General features: G+C 51.8%; 5 protein-coding genes across 5 annotated transcripts; 2 read left to right on the top strand and 3 right to left on the bottom strand.

Moving 5' to 3' along the window:
• Positions 1-149: 149 nt before the first annotated feature.
• Positions 150-3,432, top strand: BDZ99DRAFT_67189 (cora-domain-containing protein). Its single transcript, XM_033728812.1, has 4 exons — positions 150-884; positions 943-2,389; positions 2,446-2,975; positions 3,042-3,432. Exons 1-4 carry the CDS (start codon positions 520-522, stop codon positions 3,313-3,315), a joined length of 2,616 nt encoding a protein of 871 aa, XP_033574812.1. The 5' UTR covers positions 150-519; the 3' UTR covers positions 3,316-3,432.
• BDZ99DRAFT_67183 (uncharacterized protein) lies at positions 3,369-6,303 on the bottom strand. Its single transcript, XM_033728811.1, has 2 exons — positions 3,970-6,303; positions 3,369-3,909 (listed from the first exon to the last, which is right to left on the bottom strand). The coding sequence occupies exons 1-2, from the start codon at positions 6,156-6,158 to the stop codon at positions 3,735-3,737; spliced, it is 2,364 nt and encodes a 787-aa protein (XP_033574811.1). The 5' UTR covers positions 6,159-6,303; the 3' UTR covers positions 3,369-3,734.
• Positions 6,304-6,400: 97 nt separating this feature from the next.
• BDZ99DRAFT_464756 (ribosomal protein S18) lies at positions 6,401-7,427 on the top strand. The gene is made up of 3 exons (XM_033720397.1): positions 6,401-6,555; positions 6,612-6,895; positions 6,990-7,427. Exons 1-3 carry the CDS (start codon positions 6,438-6,440, stop codon positions 7,176-7,178), a joined length of 591 nt encoding a protein of 196 aa, XP_033574810.1. The 5' UTR covers positions 6,401-6,437; the 3' UTR covers positions 7,179-7,427.
• A 606-nt stretch (positions 7,428-8,033) lies between these two features.
• On the bottom strand, positions 8,034-9,539 carry BDZ99DRAFT_67142 (mitochondrial carrier). The gene is made up of 4 exons (XM_033728810.1): positions 9,146-9,539; positions 9,038-9,086; positions 8,964-8,980; positions 8,034-8,911 (listed from the first exon to the last, which is right to left on the bottom strand). Exons 1-4 carry the CDS (start codon positions 9,395-9,397, stop codon positions 8,264-8,266), a joined length of 966 nt encoding a protein of 321 aa, XP_033574809.1. The 5' UTR covers positions 9,398-9,539; the 3' UTR covers positions 8,034-8,263.
• Positions 9,540-9,938: 399 nt separating this feature from the next.
• On the bottom strand, positions 9,939-12,989 carry BDZ99DRAFT_500144 (subtilisin-like protein; the record flags this gene model as incomplete). Its single annotated transcript, XM_033723698.1, has 7 exons — positions 9,939-10,133; positions 10,185-10,867; positions 10,922-11,089; positions 11,145-11,244; positions 11,293-12,072; positions 12,125-12,605; positions 12,658-12,989. The coding sequence occupies 7 exons, from the start codon at positions 12,987-12,989 to the stop codon at positions 10,113-10,115; spliced, it is 2,565 nt and encodes an 854-aa protein (XP_033574808.1). The 3' UTR covers positions 9,939-10,112.
• Between the last annotated feature and the right edge of the window lie 250 nt (positions 12,990-13,239).

Below are 13,239 nucleotides of genomic sequence, written 5' to 3'. Positions count from 1 at the left end.
ACGCCTGGGTCTTAAAATGAGTTGCATTCCATAAAAAGTCTCCAACTTGCTCAATGGCCTGTTCATTCACTAGATATGTCAAAGCCTGAAGACCGGTGAGCGATCGACCAACGCATGCTTATCCCTGCAATCCGAATAAGGCCCTAGAGCACACGACAGTCAGTCAATGGTCCGCGAGAACGTGACGCAGAGCGCTCTCATGCAGCGGACAACAGACTATCGAGCAGTACCTCACGCATCCTCTATTGCAGCTTTCGTCCCAAGCTTTGTGTTCCAGACCGAATCAATCCTCAATCCATTAGATAAAGAGCCTTGGCAAGTCTCAAGGTTTCCAGGTTAAATACGTCAGAGTTCGACGCCGAGCTCCACGACCTCGAGTCTGTTCCACGACTGCGTCCACCCTTCATCTCCGCCCGCCAGTGAGGGCCGTCCGATGTTATCTCCATCTCAAAAGCGACATCTATCGTAGACTCTGATCAGCGCAGCGATTGGGCTCTTCGCAGCTCCCAACTTCACAGGATGGCTTCACACGGCAAAGCAGCCTCCACAATCAGCCCACCCCCAACATCGAACCCTGGTGCGGCCTCGTATGCCCAAGCAGCCTCTTCAGACCGCCCATCAGCTCCCGGTGCCTCCCAAGATGCAGCCGCGGCCACCTCGCAGCAGAAGAAGAGGAAGCACCGTGGTGGCAAGAAGAGGCGCAATCGAAGGCAATCCTTCATAGCCCCTCCGGACGAATTGGGCCTTGGGACAGATATTGCACCTCATGACGGGGCAAGAAGCTCCGGTCTGCCCAGCGACGATGCTGCACGCGCGACCTTTTACAGACTCCGGGACAATCGAAGTAACAATAGCCTTGATAGTGAGGCTTTGCTGGACCATCGGTACGCCCATTTCACATTAATGGACTTGGTCAGAACCCTTACTGACTTGAAATCGCAGGGACCATGGATTCATCCAGCAACGGCGTCAAAGCATACAAGGCAGCGGCATCAGCTCGTTTTCCCAAGGCTCTCCTCACCGACCTTCCCAGCGGCCACAATCCCAAACTCGCTCAAAACTCTCTCGACAACAAAGACTCACGGAGGAAGAGTCTGAGGACGATAGTGTGGATGATAAGTCACCATTGATAGGCTCCAGCCAACGGAATGGGGCAGGTTACGGGGGGCTGAGTGCACCTTCGAGTTCAGGGCGAACGAAGGACAAATCAACTCGGAGATCTAGCAGGTCTTCAACTTCAAGTCGCAGAAGACGGCCTGTCTTTGGTTCTCAAATCTCGCACCAGAGCCTGGATTACGATGTGAATAATCCTCCATCTGTCCCATCGAGTCCTAAGCTGGGTCTTGATCATGGATTTGACGATGTCATGCTCACCACAGGCGAGGTTGGGAGATCAAGATCTCCGGAAGCGTCGCGGGATGCCCTCATCAACATTTACGAAGAGCCCACGGTCTTTGTCAACTCAACACCCCCCTCTCCAAAAGCGGCACAGGGCGACCTCCTACGACGGATGACTCTTCATGCCAGTGAAGATGTGTGCTTCCCTCAAGAAGGCATGTCCGAGATGGGCCAAGAAGACTTCATGCATCTACCTGAATCCGGAGACCCTCGATCACGTCGAAGAAGGGCTAGGAGGTGGCCGGAGCTTTCGGTTTTAGAGCAGTGGAGTCATGAGGAAAAAGAGCAGCGTACTATGGAAGGCATTCGGGCGAGACAAGTCAATGAGCCCCTAATGGTTGGAGGTCGCCTTCGCCCTCAAAAGCAAGTCTGGCACCGCGAAGTCGAAGATGCACCCTATCGGTTTACATACTTCAACGAGGAATTCCCAAGCACCATCCATAGTCAGACCATCTCTGAGCTTGTCCAAGAAGGACAGAGTTTCAGGAATCTATTCATCCCGGATCCCCCGCTACTGTCAGATGACAGCTCAGAGGAGGATAGCGACGATGAAACGACCATCCCAGGTCGCGATAGCGTACGGGGGCGTAATCAGCTGTCCTCGAACGGCATCTCCCGAGCAGGAACGAGAACATCCTCGAAGTTGAGTGAACGTAAAAAGGACTCGTCAGGAGAACAAACTGGTGCCAATTCACCGGCACCATCGAACAACCCCACACCGCAAAGGCCACTACGGTATGGACCGAGACCAGCCTTTTGGCTGGATGTTCTATCTCCAACCGAAGCTGAGATGAAAGTGATTTCAAAGGCATTCGGCATTCATCCCCTCACCACAGAGGACATCCTGATGCAAGAAGCTCGAGAAAAGGTAGAACTGTTCCGCAACTATTACTTTGTAAACTACAGGACCTTTGAGCAAGACAGCAATAGCGAGGACTACCTAGATCCGGTCAACATGTATGTCGTGGTATTCCGGGAAGGCATCATCACAGTAAGTACATTCAATCCTCTTCTCACGAATAGGCGCTATCTGACAGACTACTCCAGTTCCATTTCTCCATGACGCCTCACCCGGCCAATGTTCGCCGCCGCATCCGCCAGCTCAGCGACTACCTCATCCTCAGCCCCGACTGGATTTCCTACGCCATCATCGACGACATCACAGACGTCTACGCCCCCCTAATCCAACGCATCGAGGAAGAAGTCGACGACATCGACGATGCCATCCTCTGCCTGCACTCCGCCGATGAAGTCGAGCAGGCCAAAGCCGAAAAGGCAAAACGCGGCTCCCTCTTCTTCTCCGGCGACAGCCGCGGTGACTACGAAAAACTCGAAGATATCGACGAGTTCAAATCCGCCGACAGCGGCGCCGACATGCTCCGTCGCGTTGGCGAGTGCAGGAAGAAAGTCATGAGCCTGTACCGCCTGCTCGGCAACAAGGCCGACGTGATCAAGGGGTTTGCGAAGAGATGCACGGAGCAGTGGGATGTTGCGCCGAGGTCGGAGATTGGGTTGTATTTGGGAGACATTCAGGATCATATTGTGACTATGACGGGGAATTTGAGTCATTATGAGAAGTACGCTACTCTTTTCTTTTCTCAACATCTGGACGGTATAAGGAAAGTGCTAACACGAATCCGTAGCCTGCTCTCCCGCGCCCACTCCAATTACTTGGCCCAAATCAACATCCGCATGAACGAGCGCCAGGAGAAGACGTCGGATATCCTCGGTAAGCTGACTGTGCTTGGTACTATCGTCCTGCCTATGAATATCGTGACGGGTATGTGGGGCATGAACGTGCTCGTTCCTGGACAGGACATCGACAGCTTGTGGTGGTTCTTTGGTATCACGGCTGGACTACTGGTGTTTGGATTCGGATGCTACTTCATGGCGAAGAGGGTTTACCGGATCGTGTAGATGCTGTGAATGGGGCAGACGGTGAATCCATACTGCGGCGGAGCAGATGACAGGGGGAGGTAAAAGATCGAGAGGAGATGTCACTTGTAGAACATCTGTTGTTTCTAAAAAGCACAGAGTAGCGGTTACTGCTACTGTAGGTTTGTAATTTGAAATGTGCCTGATATTGCTGCGAGGCTGTTGTGGGACGGTTGAAACGTCAAGTCACTTCGATTCTAGAATGTAGAAACAATACTATAGATGAATTTGGAGAAGCTTCTGGTAACTCTTCGTATTGCTCACAAATGTACAGTTCTTCATACATGGGGAGCCGTCGTTGCGTTTCAGTCTTGCTGGAAGATACATCCACGTAAATCTTAAACGACAAAAGCAGCTTATATCCACTCCATCCTTCATGCCCTACTTACAACCAGCTCCTCTCAAAGATTCACATCCCGGTTAAGCTTAAACTGCTTATACCCGAACCCCTCATCCGTTATAAAGCTCCCCAGCGCCTCCAGCCTCGGCCAGATATCCGGGTAATTATCTTTAATAAACGCCTCTATGCGCTCCTGCACGAAATCGTTCCGAGTAGCGTTGTAGAAGGAGCCAAGGCTGTCATCACATTAGCGAACATCCAACTTCAAAATCCAGACCTAGCACAAGGGAACTTACATGAGCAAATTCGGCGTAAACCCAAACGTCTCCTCGGCACTCAAGACCGTCTTCTCCGCCTCATCATAAAGCCCGTTCCCAGCCAACGCGCCTACGTATGCAGCAAACACCTCCTGATCGACCTCGACATCCATGCGCCTCAGACTGGACCAGAGCGGCTTAGCATGCCGGTCGCCAAAAGGCATGATCTCGCACGCGCGAAACGCGACCACAATACTAGCGTACGACGGCCCTTCCTTGGACTGCGTGATATCGCGCCAGAACTCCATTGCGCGAACGGGGCGGTTCGTCGCCGCGTACGCCGCCATTAGCGACGTGAGGATGCGGGTGTTTGGTTCAATTTCGACGTCCAGCTTCATCTGGTTATGGACGAGCTCGAGGCTCTCCTCGTCGGCGACGCGGGCGATGCCGGTGAACATGGCGACGTAGGTGTCGGCGTTGGGGATGACGGCGGGATCGGTCGAGTTCTTCATGTGGAAGAAGACGTGGCACGCCATGTCGGCGCGCTCGCGGGCAAAGAACTCCTTCATGAGGGGTGTACGGACCTCGCGAGGGGTTTCTTGGAAGATGGAGCGGAAGATTTGGTAGGTGTCCCAGACGGAGGCGAGGCTGTTTTTGCGGTCGAGGCAGAAGTTGATGAAGACGTCGCGGACTTGGATTCGTTGTTGTGAGGAGTAGTGGTAGGAGTGGGTTTGGAGGAGGTCTTTAGCATCGTCGAATTCTTCGCGTTTGAGATGAAGGAGACAGAGCTCGCAGATGGTTTCTGGCTCGAATTGAGCCTTGCGGTCGCCAAGGTCGTCGACTACGCCCATGATGGCGTCGAAGTCGTATCGGCCTGCTCTGCACATCGCTTGTATGAGCTTGTTGATGGCTGGGATTTCCTCATTATCAATGGCCTCCTGTCCTTGTAATCCGAAAAAGGCGGCTCTCGAGCCATCGATGTCGTTGACTGACAACCGGTACTCCATCTGCATTATGAAAGTTTTTGCATTCGGAAATATACCCCATTTCTCGCCAAGGTGGATACATCTCTCGGCCGTATATGGGTCATTTCGTAGCATTGTGTATTCGACTAGTCGATTAATCGTTTCGATATCCGGACCCTCATGAATCTTCTCGCTTTCGTTTCGGCGCTTCATGACTTGCATCATACGGCCCACCTCGTCAACACCCTTCCCAGTAGCCATTGACCATAAGAAAATGACATCCCAAATCTCTTTCTTTGGCGGAACTTCCAGCAAGTACGCCACTATCTTTTGGCCAAAGCTCAAATCGTTGTTTGCGGCACAGCACATCAGCATAGCTGAGTGAGCAGATGGCAAAATAAGTCGTCCTTCGGCTACAGGCTCGGAGTACCATTTCTTGGTCTTTGTGAGGTCGTTCCGTGCACTGTAAAACTGGACCGTGCGATTGTGCAATATATCCGTGAAAGGTATCGATTGGTTTTTAATAATCGATAAGGTCTTCAGAAACTGTAGCTCGTTGCCATCGCGCTGAAAACCCTGGAGAACCTTTTCCCAATTTCTTATTTGAGCCGGCTGGCCACCAGGCAATGTATGTTTTAACAACATATCTCGTGCCTCAATTGTCCGATTATTTTGACTCAGAATTGTAACGTAGGCAAAATCTTCATCAAACTCTTGTTCTGCACCGTCCTCGGCATCTCGAGCTGCTTTTATTCGTTCGTGAAGCTCTTTTGCTAATTGCAGCATCGCATTGGCAGGTCTGTCCGGACGACGCTGTAAAGCCCATAGAGCTCTCCTCAAGCTTTCCGCACTTAGCCACGGGGGCATATCCGCCTCTTGCTGATCTTTCAGATATTCTAGAGCTCTCAAAGCTAACGTAACATGCACATCTTCCACCGGTTGTTTCGAGTTCAACTTCGCGTCAAAAAACTGGCGGAATGCATCCGCAATCTCCTTCGGCGATGGCGGCCGTGCCGCTATCTGGTCCATTTTTGCCAATTTCATCAATGGTTTTTGCCCTGGTGTAAAGTCTGGAGCCCTGGGTTCCCGCGGAGGTGAAAACGAAAAACCGAAGAGACTCCGTCTGTGAGATTGGGGGAAGGCCTGGAGGCCATTGTCGGCTGGTATGCATGGTCTTGTAGACCTGTGAAGACATCCTCGATATGTAATAGGCTTGTTGGATAGCAGCCTCCGAAAAACGACGCGGGTGAGGTGTGACGGCATCGCGGTTTGCGGGTAAGGAGGAGCGGAGAGGATATGCAATTGTGTTTGGCCGGTGTGCTTTTGAAAGATGTAATTAATTAACGACAGAGCATGATGCAATCCGAGCAAGAAAAATATAATACAAGAAAAGCACTCAAGCCTCGTGGTGATGGTTGAACTGACTGTTAGCAAGACGTCAAGCATGAGAAAGTCGGCGCGGCAGAAGCCGTGAATGCCAAGCATCGTCAACACTTCTCGGAGCACTCGACGACGTCCCTTCAACTCCATCCAGTCTACACCATGGCGCTCCTTAGACCCTCAATGCGACCAGCAACCTCGCTGAGTCGACATTGCACAAGATCTTTATCATGCACCAGCCGGCGGCTTGCAGATCCGCCTAGAACCAACATAGCCGCAGGCACGCTCCCCCCAGTACTCACTCCCGTAGTCTTTCAGACCTCTAACACTTCCTAGAAACCCTTCGAATCCTCCATGGATCCTCCTCCTCTTCCTCTGCGCCGAAAAGGCCTGCCCCCCGCAAGACCGTGACTCTCACCCCAAAGGACGTCCAGGACGCCGAACTGTCCGCAAAACGCACCGACTACGAGCAGCAGCTCGCGCGGAAATTCAAGCCTGGAGACGTGTATGCCCCGCACGATCTGACGGGGCAGGAGATGCAGAAGTGGAAGAAGTCGCGAAATGCGCCGAAGACGGATGCTATTGATGCGCTGGGGCTTAATCCGATTAACGAGTACAAGGTATACTTTTCCCTTCTCTGGAACACTCATGTACCTACGGGTCTGTGGGGAGATAACTGAAGAGATTCGGGCAAGGCTGACTCAATTGCTGCAGAACTTCTCTATGATGTCCGAGTTCATGACAGAGATGGGACGGATAAAGTCTGCGCAGGAGACGGGACTGCGGCCGGTGAACCAGAGGAGAATGGCAAAGGCTATAAGGAGGGCAATCGGGGTCGGCTTGATGCCGAGTGTTCATAAGCATCCAGAGCTGTTGATGAAGCAGCACAAGCCAATTCGGTGATTAGAGTGGAACTCTTGGGTTGGAATGAATAGGGCGTAGGAATATTTGGAAAGTTAAGTGATGAGCGATGTATCATACTTGGTTGGGACGGCTGCATTTTGAGCCAGATTACAAGATGCGGTTTGTAAAACACTCGAATCCTACAATTTCACAGGTATGCAAGATCGAAAAGTCTGCCCTGATGCGTATTACCACAGTGAGGTTATGTGGTAATATTCTAGGTAAAGTCTGCCAATCTTTTCAACACGATGAATTGAGTCGTTCAATACTCGGTATTGCCTTACTCATCCACAGGCGGACTGGCTCCCGTTCAGACTCCTCAAAGAAAAAATAATTGGTCTAATTAATGGCCTCCGACAATAACATGCCGAAAACGAGTCCAAATCGCACGGACTGGCTCCCGTTTATACATCTCAACACACCAAAATCAACCCTTTGTCCGCGGTCCGATCTGCAGTCTCGCGCAAACGACATCACAGGAAGTGAAATCGAGCTTCAACCTGATTTAAACTCCAGAAACGCTGATTTAGGATGTCAAGCAATAGTATGCTATAGACGAAGGGAAATCGCACGGAGTAGCCTCGTTTATACATCTTGCCACTTCAAGGCTAATCTATCCTTATAGCCTGATCTAGCGTGTCGAGCAATATACCAAAGCTAAGTGCAAATTGGACAGACTGGCTCCACTTTATACATCCTTCTAACCCCAGGACTTGCTCATTTTCAAGGTCTGATTTAGGGGCCTGGATTGAAAAAAAATTGTGAAAGAGTGGGTGAAATGGAGCTTTGAGTAGGTCTGATATATGAGACTGGGCTCGGTGTGGAACCTATGTTGTACTGGATCGCGCGGAGTTGTAGACGTCCGACGGACACCTCTTTATGCTTCTTGAAGTTGACATATGTCTCTGCCTCGACTCGGAAAATAATGTTCACTTAACTTCAACGTATGCGATTTCCTCTAGCTCAATCCAACGACGGTAACTCGAAGAGACCTAAAATCCAGAAAGAGTACATCAAAGCTTGATTACCTGCCTTGGCGAAATCTAACCATCCCATGAATTGCATCATTATTCATACACTCCTCTCTAATCAAACGCCCTCGACATCGCCTTCTGCGCCAGTTCCACGCCCAAGAAAGTCGCCGCATTCGCCGGCACCGCCCTCGCCAGCGCAGGCCCGATGCCAGGGAAGAACGCCTTCAGCCCGCCCCGCCCATAGATCTCCCGCACCACGCCTCCTATCGTCGGCCGCCCCTCCGCGCTCTGCAGCCGGCTCTTGATCGTGTCCACGGGAAACACAGGTATCCACATCGCCACACCCGCCGCACCACCCGCCACACACACCGCAGTCAGACTCAGCTTCCCCGGCGTGCCGTCTGAGTTCTTGGGCGTCAACCGCCGCTTGATGACCTCGTACGCCGCGAAGTACGCTGCCGAGCCCGGCCCATCGCGGGCCAGCGTCATGGCGCTGCCGCGGAAGACACTGCGGATGCCGCCCTCTTTGTATAGCTGGCGCACGACGTCGACGCCGCCGGCGTACTTGGGTTTCTCGCCCGGTTTCAGCTCTTTCTGGCCTTGGATCTGGAGCAAGACTTTGACGCGCTCGAAGGGCGCCGTGATGACGGTCATGGGGATGGCGGAGAAGAAGCCGGCGGCGGAGGTCTGGGCGACGCTGAATTGGTTGTTTTCGACGGTCGAGACGCTCTTGACGAGGTTCTTGCCGACGTCGTAGCCCTGGGGTTTGTTAATTGGGGGGAAGCTGGGCTGGGGAGGGTGGTTGGCGTACCCAGAAGCTCACGGCGACTGTCTTCGTATTAGCTAGGTCCTAGATATATGTACACAATAAAGGGAGGAACTTACACATTGGCGTCACGCCCACCAGCGGCGCAGAAACACCCGCATAGAGTCCCTACCGCACAGAATCAGCTTCACTGCCCTACTTTCTCGCGTTCCAATTACACCACTCACCCTCGCCAGCCCTTCCCTCGCAATCGTCCGCCGCACCACATCCATTGCGCCTGAGTACACACCCTTCTCCGCCGTCTGTAGCCGCACCTTGACTAGGTCAAACGGATGGCCCACCACGACGGCGCAAACACCGCCCACGCCACCTGCCACGAGCGCGCGCAAGCTCTGCACCGTACTCGACGTCGCGGCTATGACATCTTCTTTCAGTTCCTCTGCCGATGGGACGTGGTCGGGCTTCAGCGACTTGGACATGACGAGTGGGGGAGAGGAGAGCCGCGGGGACCGAGCTCAAGCTTCAGCGCGCGGTCTCTGGGGAGTTGTGTCAAGGTCGCTGGAGTTGGACACGCGAGAAGCTGGGGAGGATGTCCTTGAACAGTCGGAGCAAGGGAAAACGAGAGGAATCAGAAAAAGAGTGGTGGGTCTGGAGTGAGGTCGTGTGCGGCCTGGCGGGTATCAATTTACATGTGGTGGAGCGCGAACCACCACCGACGTCGGGTTCGCGCGCTTTCATCTCCAGCCTCGGTAAATCGGCTTCCTTAGTCCGGCGGGCCTTCAAGGCTTAACGGCTGGCGGTCAAGTGGAGTATTTACTCGACGCCAAGTGCTATGGGTAAGAAAGACGGCATCGTAGTGAGATGGGCTCCTCGGGCTGTGGAGGGGAAGAATTGACTCTATGCCGAAGAGTACGGCGTCGGGTGGAAAGTGAACACGAAAGGCGCAGTGCACGGACATATATTGATGTATTCGATTGGCTTTAGGGTACACCCCGTTACATAGTGGGTATGGTATATGGCCAGTAGATAGACAACAATTTGAAACGTAGTATCCAGCTTATATAATATACATTTTTGTTCGAAGATCTATAGATTGCGACTTCTTGGGTCGACGCTGCGGAGCAGACAGGCAAGTCCAAGTCGTCTCTTTTCGAGGCCAAATACGTGCAGACAGAATGAAGGCTTGAATGGCCACTATAAAGCATAGCATTGCGGCTAAGAGGTTACGTCAGTTTAAAGACTTCAAAGTGACGATTCGGAACTCACCAGAGGATTGAACACCACTGTCTGGCCATTCGTGACGGGCGTCGTCTGGAGAGTCAAATCCGTCCCATCCCCGGGTACCTGGAAGTTGGGAATCGGAACTGGTCCAGCGACTCCATTTTGACACGGCACCATGTCCCCGATACTGGCTCTTGGAATACCATCTGTCCAACTGCGTCCTTTCTGCTGTTTCCCAAGATCAAGCAGGTAGTTTTTAGCTGCCATTGGCAGGTTAGAGACTCCGGTGTTTGCCCACTCTTTCTGCAGGTCGGCGTTGCTGAGGAAGTACGCGATCATGCCGGCCGTGATAGCCGTTGCTTGAGAGGTGCCATCAGGGTCTCTGCCCCATGCGTTATTGGTGGTCTTGAATGCACACTGAACATTTGTGCCCAGGTTGTAGATCGAGAGGATGCCCTTGCCGTCTGGGTCGGAAGTCTGAGACTTTGCATTTGGCGTTCCGTCAGGCTGCGAGTTTCCCACAACGATTAGAGGGGTGCCAGAACCGCCGTTGCTGCGTGGAGTCTGGAAATCAAGTCGTTGAACGTTAGCATCTGGGTGGTCCCCAAAGTTTCCTGCAGAACAGACAGTGACAATGCCGGCCTTCCAGAATAAATTGAGATAGATCGCGAAGACATCCGTGTTCTTGGGATCATTTGGCGTATACCACAAGAGTCTTTTAGGGCCGCCTGTGCAATATAAGTATCAAAACGTGCGCTCGTCCTCACGCAGGACATACTCACCAAATGACATGCTAACCACAGATCGGCCTTGGAAGTTGTTCTGCTTGGCATGTACCAAGATGTCGACGAACGTGAATATGGCGTTGGAGACTCTGGAAGTCCTCGCGTCATTCACTTTCAGTTGTACCGTGATTAGTTGGGCATCTTTTTTCACCCCCGAGTAGCTTCCTGGTATAGTGAATAAGCGGCTGAGCGAGGTGTCAAAAGAATACTGATGTCATACCAACAGCAAGTGAGGCCATGCAAGTTCCGTGATTGTTTTCTGCCTCAGATTGAGCGGCATTGTCTCCCGAAAGCTGTTTCATGACGCGCGACCCAAAATCCTAGACATTTTAGCACTTTCAAAGCGGAAACAGGATCTCCTTACTTACATCATGGTCATTGTTGAATCCAGTGTCGATTACGTAGACAGCAACGTCAGGGTTGACAGATCGCATGCTTCTGTCATCGTATAGGAATTGCTCGAAGTCACTGTAAGATGCGCCAGTGACTCCTGTTTGTCTCGACAGCTGCGAGATCCATGCTAGGTGACCCGGGCTAGAATCTTGAACCACATAGTGTGTTTGATCATCTGGATCCGTTCGCTTCTGAAGACTCCCTATACTTGAGTTGTCCCGAATTGTATCTCGTTCAACGGTAGAAGTATCAACATCTCTGGATGATTTAGCCGTGGCTTTTCTCGTGTATCTCGCTTCTCGCTCTGGAGTCCGAGATCGTTTCTTGTGTTTAGTGCTGCCCACCGGATCAGTGGCTTCAGCGTCCGATTGTATGATCTCAGCATCGGTAGCCATGGCCTGGACAATTGAGTTCGACCAAAGGCCCTCAGCCGTACACTGGTCGATTGTTGCAAGATATATCCAGTTATCAAGTTCGGCATCTGTTCGTTGAACATTATTCGAGTTGGATGGTAGGCTCTTTACCAGGGCGTTGAATTGATCTTCCGTCGTGCCTTCCTTCGTGACAATGATGATAGGAGTAGCCGACCCAGTTGCCACGCAGCTCGATGTCGTGGATGAGGCTGTTGTGGTGGCAGTGGCAGTCGGAACACCTGTGGTCGGGGGATTTCCTCCTCCTCCTCCACCACCACCTGCACCAGCCAATATACCCGCGAGAACTCCAAGCAAGCCCAGATTGACTAGAATTCCGGCAGCCTAGTGACTTGGGTTAATATAGAGGAGTTCTATTGGGGATGAGGGGCCTTACATATTGTTTAGCAAAGCTGATATCAGTCGCACTCGCTCCCAATAGCGCTGCAGTATCCGAGTCTATGTTGGTCTCCAATTCGTTGAAAGTGTTGTGGGTGTCTGTATTAATAACACTCTCTGCATAAGCTGTTTCAATAGGGCCTTGTGCATCCTGGACGTTGGATTTAAGGTTATTCGAGCGAAACACAGCCATTTCATATTGGCTTGAGGAATCTCGTTTGATTAGCTTTGTGCTCGTTGAAAGTGAATCGACCCAGGCTTGGACAACGTCTTTAAGGTCGGCGTATTGGTTTTGAAGGCTCTTAATTAAAGCTAGGAGTTCCGCTGCGGTCGGTTGACCACTAGGCTTCCCGGTTGGTAAAAGACTGGCACCGTCACAATCACCTTTAGACTGGTCGCATAACAAGACCGCGAATGCGCATGAATCAGACGTGTAGTAGGTTCCACAAACGCTGTCGCAAGCAGCAATATTGTTCAGCCTAGAAATCATTAGTGCGGCACAGAAAGAGAGTGTGGATGCTCATAACTTACTGTGATCGGATGGTCCACCCAGGCTCTGATGGAGTGTTTGCCTTATCATCAGTGCAGAGGTACTCGATGGCAGCGAAGATATTGCCAGTTTGTTTGATGGAGGTCACGAGGGGTACGCCGCCATAATCGAAGATTGGATCAAATTGGGCAATAGCATCCTGGAGTACCCCAACGTTGACCTGGCTACATCCACCGTTCGCGATGGCATTTGCAGCAGAAACTGGGATGCAGGTGGTAGTGTCAGGGGTAGCCGCAGTCGCCGTTTTAAGGGAAAGAAAGTATGTGAGAGCCAGACGAGTGAAGAGGCCGGCATGGCCACGCTGTCTCGTCATCAGAGCTTAGTAGAGTGGTGGTAATTCCCAACTGCAAAGGATAATAAAACTTCGGAAGTATCGCAAGTTTGTACTTATACTTCTAATCAATATCGTGGACCCCCAAGGGAAGGCATGTGAGAGGCGGGAACGCATTCGAGTTCTACTAGGGATAAATGCCTCTTTGGAAACAATCTGGTCTAAAAATGGTACTCATTGCCCCTTGTGCCATTCACGAATGACCAAGCTTTTCGCCTCTAGATGTAAGACT

The sequence above is a fragment of the Mytilinidion resinicola genome (genome assembly GCF_010093595.1).
Source record: "Mytilinidion resinicola strain CBS 304.34 unplaced genomic scaffold BDZ99scaffold_13, whole genome shotgun sequence".
Lineage (NCBI taxonomy): Eukaryota > Fungi > Ascomycota > Dothideomycetes > Mytilinidiales > Mytilinidiaceae > Mytilinidion > Mytilinidion resinicola.
The sequence above is the reverse complement of the archived record's forward strand: the minus strand, read 5'-3'. Positions and strand labels throughout refer to the sequence as shown.